Source organism: Miniopterus natalensis, chromosome 19 (assembly GCF_054644295.1).
Source record: "Miniopterus natalensis isolate mMinNat1 chromosome 19, mMinNat1.hap1, whole genome shotgun sequence".
NCBI classification, from domain to species: Eukaryota; Metazoa; Chordata; class Mammalia; order Chiroptera; family Miniopteridae; genus Miniopterus; species Miniopterus natalensis.
Genome location: NC_142099.1, coordinates 19,825,201 through 19,831,298, shown reverse-complemented (window position 1 = coordinate 19,831,298; position 6,098 = coordinate 19,825,201). Strand labels below are relative to the sequence as shown.

Genomic DNA, 6,098 nt, shown 5'->3' with positions numbered 1-6,098 from the left:
GAAATATTTTTCTTTGTCCTGTGCCTTCTTCCTCTTTTCCTTCCTACTTCTGTTCTTCTCAATATATAATATTATGAATGCAAACTCAAGAATTCAAGGTGAAAGATATAATTTTCCTTCATAGAAACCATGATCTACACTGTATAGTGAAAACAAGATAAAACTTGGGCAGAATCAAACTTTTTTCAAAAAAATACAGGCTGAGAAAACCCCCCACAAATTAAGATATACAGTAAGATTATCTTTGGAAAGTAGATCTTTTCTCTTTACTAGAAATAGCAAAACATTCCCTATTTTCTTCTTTCCCAATTGCACAGTTAATTAGCATACATTCCAACAGTGTGCATGAAAAAAATTTCTAAGCCAGAGGTATTTAAATGATTTCTTCATAAATGTTTTGGCTAATTCAGAGGCTAAGAAAACATGATGTTTAGTTTCTAATTAGACAGTCAAGAAACAAAACATATAATTTCTGAGGCTTAAACTAAATATGACCCAGAAAAGATTTGTCATTGCGTTAGCTATTAAGTCTCCCTTCTCTGCAAAACAAAACAAAAAAAGTACTGCTTAAGTGTACATAATTCCAGTAAACTTCCAACAGCTCAGCTTCAGATGACCTAGATGAAGTGAGTCATCTGTCAAGCCTGGAGTGGTCCAAATAACACAGATAACTTCATCAGTAACAGCTGGAAAGAGATGCTGGACCCAAATCAGGCCAGATACCCAGTCTTCAGTGTCAAGGAAGGAAACAAAGTCCAAGCTTCTAAAACACGTAACGGCAAGTCCAGGAACGTGGCCGGATATAATCCAGAAATGTGGGCTTCGAGGAAAAAAAGAAATGTAGCTTACTTCTGGGCACTATATGCATGAGTTGTGGGGGGAGATAGGGGCATTGATGTTATATACTCACAACTCTAAAATCCCTCCCAGCATTTCAGTAACCTTTAAGTTATAAGCAGCTCAATAATTCAAAAGATGTTCCTTATTTTTATCTATAGCATACATTTATTTGATTTAGAGGCTTTCCATGAAGTTTTTAAAGTTCAGCAAGCCCTACACAACTGCACTTCTATCCAAATTTCAAATAGGTACCACCTCTTTACGTATCTGGCATTTTATTTTAGCACACCCCTACTCTGAGTAGTCCAGAGCAGTTCGTTGAAATGCACACAGAGGATTAACAGGAAATACGGAGGGCACACTAGGGCAGCCTAACAAAAGCAGTGTAGACAGTGGAAGCTTTGGCAGAGAAACTGATTCATTTGATTGTGGGCACCTTCAGTTATAGGTGTCTGTGAGAAATACCCAGACAGGTATATAAAGACATCACCCTCCGAAATATGTGGGAGTTATCCACATACAGCTACTAAAAGCTAAAGCTCTAAGAATGAGACTCTTACATAATCATGAGGGGGAAAAACACACAAAAGAATCAAGGGAAGTGGGATCCTAGGCATATGATTGTAGCTGGACATTTTTACAAAGAGTTAATACTTTGGAAAGGAAGGGGTAAAAAAATACATATATGGCCTTAGCCAGCTTGGATCAGTGGTTACAGCGTTGCCCTGTGGACCCAAAGGGTGGCAGGTTCGATTCCTGGTCAGGGAACATACCTCAGGTGCAGGCTGGATCCCCAGCACTGGTTGGGGCATATGTGGGAGACAACCAATCAATGCATCTCTCTCACATCCATGTCTCTCCCCCCCAACTCCTTCCTCCCTCCCCTCCACTCTAAAAAAACAAAACAAAAACAACAATGGAAAAAATATCCTTGGGTGAGTATTAAAAATAAATAATACATACATATATGTTTAGGTGTATGTGGAGGGGAAAATACACATATCCTACGTTTTTAGGACACAGGAAGAAAATTAGAAGGATATAAAGAAAAAGCAGTAAAAGGGAAGGAAATTTTTTAAAAAAAAGGGAACACAGCAGAGTTCAAAGTGAAGAAAAGCAAAGAAAAATTTCAAGGATAGTGCAGTAAGATCAGATAATGTTTCTCTCCCCTTAACATTAATTCATCATCATCTCCACTACTCTCCTTCCCCTTAATATTGCCTTCCAACCCTCACAATTGGGGACAAACATGTCACTTTTTCACTGCAGCCTGACTGATGACTCACATTTTTCAGAGGACAGTGCTGACGTGCATACCACTCTTGAGAATAAAAGCACAGGAGGACTCCCTGGCCCGCAAAAAGGGACGCCCACATCAGGACATTCCAAATTGGCCTTTTCCGGCTATCATTGACAATGAAGTTGAAAGCCACTAAAGTCAGGAAGAGAACAAAGGTATACATATCAAAACAATCTATAAGCAGCCTCAGGTATCTGCCGTAATCATCTCATCATCACAATGAGCATCAACTGTGTGTGTGAGTTTTATTCTGGCTACTGTTCCTATAAATAAAAATGAAGCTTCAGTGTTGAAGTTTATTAGTCTGTGATTAACTAGAAATCAGGTAGTATTCAGAATAGGTGAAAATATATTTCATGGAATCATTCATATTCTAACTTATCCCTTTCCCCCACCCAAAAAAGGGTCAGCTTTTTCAGCGGATGAACAATGACAGAGTTAAAGAATGGGATGCTGTTTTTTATTTTCGTGACCTACAAAATCAGTGTGACTGATAGTCTTCAAGAGGTTATTTGGTTCATTTCTCTGCTTCAAAGTATAAACATCCTGAAAGAGAGTTGTGTATAATTACTCAAAATCAATGTTCTTACTCTCTGATGAGCAAATTCTGCCTTGAGATGGTATTACTGCTTATTATCTAGTTTCCTACATTGATTTTATACTTTAATTTCTAAATTTCTCTTTTGGCATCATCTTCAGTCCTGTGGCATGCCAAGATACTTACTTCCAAAGAACATGAAGAGCACGAAGAGCACTGGGTAGAAAAAGCTCAAGCAAACAGCCAAGGCGTACTCGTGCACGACCGCAGACACTGCAAAAACGGCCAACATGGCAGCAGACCTGAATCTCTTGGTGAAAAACTAGGGTAAAGGGAAACGTCAGAAAGCAGTTTTTAATCAACCATGAGATTCAAGATTACAACTCATCAGTCTAAATACACTCTGCTCTGAACAATGTCTCAAAGACCCATATGACCAATAGGTGAGATATAAATCCAAACACAGGTGTTTCTCCACTTTGAACAGAACTCCCCTCCCCCAAAAAAGGCTAGAGGGAGATTACTTGTTATCAGTGAGATTCAAAAGAAATGATCCATAAATGGCGAATCATTTCAACTTCTTCGAATGCTTGTGTGCATTCTTACTTTGTAATTACGTAGAATAAAATCCGCAGTGAAAACATGGTACTAGACCCAGTAACTATCCATACTGGCCTCTAAGCAGTACTAGTCAAAGCAGGAGGTTTCTTAGACATAAATGGCTCGCAAGAGAATTAAAGACAACTAAGTATAATTTCTTCCAGCTGCACAATATTAATACTTTCTGGAAAAGGATCTCCATTTCTTGAACAACATCAACTAAATCTTGCTGCTTACCCAGAGAAAGTCCTTGTAAGCATAGTAATATAGCCAGTCATGGACCACCACATTCCAGGTCCTATAATAGTTGGAGTAGGATGTGGAGTTCCACCAATCCTGAGGAAAAAAACCCAAAGCAATAAAACTACACAGACACCACACACACACATACACAAACACACAAAGCCAAAGCAAAAAACCCCTAAATATTCCCAAAGAACATACACACATAATACCCAGAGTGTGTTATGATAAATTGCTAGTCCATACACTGATGTCAGAAAAATCTTAAAAGGCATTTTGGTTATTCATGTTCAAGAGGACATTAACTCTAGTTCTATATATGATTAATTCCCTAGTTTCACTTTGTCTCATTATGAAACAAGTTATGGTGGAAGAAACAGAACATATACAATCAATCTAGTGTTCCTCTAAACAGCAATCTGTAAGTCCCCATTGCCTTGCTAAAACACAATGAGAGAATTCTAAGGTCACATAGGGTTACGTAGCACGTTAACGCTAAAGAGCTGTTTGTTGTATCAAATAAAAAACTTAAGTTGTACAAGGAGTGAGATGGTGGCTACCTCCAAAACCTGGTGTTCCTATACCTTTATCTTGCTCCCTACTTCAAGATCAGACTAAGGGAATCAGACAACTAAAATTCACAACCTGCACTCATTTATTTCTTTGAGAAAGAGTGGCAGGCTTGGAGAGGTGCCAAAACCACAAGCAAACTAAACTCTGGACCCTGGCTCTAGTCTAGAGCTTAATTCCAACTTTGGAAGTATAGAATAATATTTCAGGCAGAATTAATGCCTTTCAAAAATAAAAGGAGAAAGTTATTTCCTTCCTTCAACAACCTTAAATGGAATAATTTGCTGAAATTACTCCTACAGAACCAGAGACAATTTCAAATGAATTTTTTTAAAAAATTATTTCACAATGTTCATGTTAAAAAGCTAGTAGCCAACAATGCTCAAATACCTGACAACGAGGACATAATGTGAAAAGAAAAATGAGTCCAAATATATATTACCTTATAAAACATTCTGTCACCAAAGCGTAACATCTCAGCAAAGGCATTGAGCCAACAGTGCAAAATGGCAAAAAAGGTAAGGAACAGCCCCAGCACACCTAAAAATAAAATTAACAATATTGAGACTTAACAAATAGTTCACATACCAAGCAGCTAATTATGTCATCACCTGCTTAGCTAGAATTACTTTGTAAAATAAAAATTATTATTCCAGCTTACTCATTCCAGAGGTGATAGTGTTCTTCTGAAAGTTAATTATTTTAATTTTATAAAGCAGTAACTTCCTTCCAAATGAATTTTACAGATGACAAATGACTCATTTCTATTTTAACAGAAATGCCTAGATGTATGGCTTAACTTGATACCGAAGGCCCTTTAAAATCTGGTCCTTATGCATTCCTCTAAACCAGTTGTTTAAAACTGGGGGAGATCTCCCCAACTCCCACCCAACAGGGACATTTGACAATTCTGAAGCCATTTTTGGTGTCACACCTCAAGGGATGGGGGTTGTGCTATTGGTATCTAGTTGATAGAGGACAGAATGTTGTTAAATATCCTACAATGCACAAGACAGCGTAGGCAAACAAAGAATTTTCCAGCCCTGAATATCAACAGTGATAAGGTTAACTTATCTCCAACTCCACTCCCAGGGTTGCAAACATCGTACATAACTGGACTCCAGCCATTCTAAAGTAAGTCTATGCTTTTGCACCCATCCCACTATCTGAAAGAACCTTCCCATCACTTCTCTGACAGGCAAGCATCTACCTATTTTCAATATCCAATGTTAAATGTTATCTCCAATATGATACAAAGTTCATCAGCACTTTGTTTACCCTCCTTATGTAGTATATGTTACACTATAACGTAAGTATTCATTTACTCAAAAATATTTAGAGAGCATCTGCTATGGGTTAGACACTTTGGGAGAGACTATGACTGGCTGAGTGGCTATAAGGCACAATCCTTGATCTCAAGAAATTTGCAGCCTAGTGAGGAAGGCACACATATCCTACTAGAGGGACAGATAAGAGTCTACTAAAATAAATCTTGGAGAGCAATCAGGAAGGGTTATTAGAAGTCTGGGAGAGAGAGAAGAAAGAGAGAGGTGATCATGGAAAATGTTACCAACATTTAATGGGTACAGAAAAGGAAAAAAGTAAAGAAAACTGTATATAATTAGACTGCAAGCTTCCAGAGAGTAAAGAGTATGTCTGTTCACTGCTATGTCGTCAGCACCTGAAATATAGTAGGTATTCACATATCTCCAGAAAAAAATAAGTGGAATGAAGCAAGTTAGAAGATTGCGGTATGGCTGGAAAGACAGGAGAATAAGAGAAAATGGCAAGCGAGGCTTCAAAACATGGTCAACAGCCAATGCTTCATGGAGTAAAGGCTAAAGCGATACTGGGTTTAGAATCAGGAAATTACTAGTGATTTTAATAAAGGCTATTTCAGTGGCCTGCTTGGATTAGGAGCAAGATTATGGGGGAATAAAGCATAAACATGCATTATCCAGTCAGGGAAAGCAAAACTTGAGAAAAAGTCCAAAGACCAATGGAAAA

The 6,098-nt window shown here is 37.9% G+C and overlaps 1 protein-coding gene across 2 annotated transcripts in view; it reads right to left on the bottom strand.

Annotated features, from left to right (window-relative positions):
- Positions 1-491: 491 nt before the first annotated feature.
- The window catches only part of SOAT1 (sterol O-acyltransferase 1), a 32,226-nt gene continuing 26,619 nt past the window's right edge, over positions 492-6,098 (bottom strand). For both annotated transcript variants that reach the window (XM_016205030.2, XM_087827922.1), the window contains 5 exons: positions 4,534-4,631; positions 3,516-3,614; positions 2,865-3,000; positions 2,127-2,272; positions 492-820 (listed from right to left, as the gene is read on the bottom strand). In XM_016205030.2, coding sequence (XP_016060516.1) covers positions 764-820; positions 2,127-2,272; positions 2,865-3,000; positions 3,516-3,614; positions 4,534-4,631 — 536 coding nt within the window. In that variant the 3' untranslated portion in view covers positions 492-763. The remainder of the gene's footprint in view (positions 821-2,126; positions 2,273-2,864; positions 3,001-3,515; positions 3,615-4,533; positions 4,632-6,098) is intronic.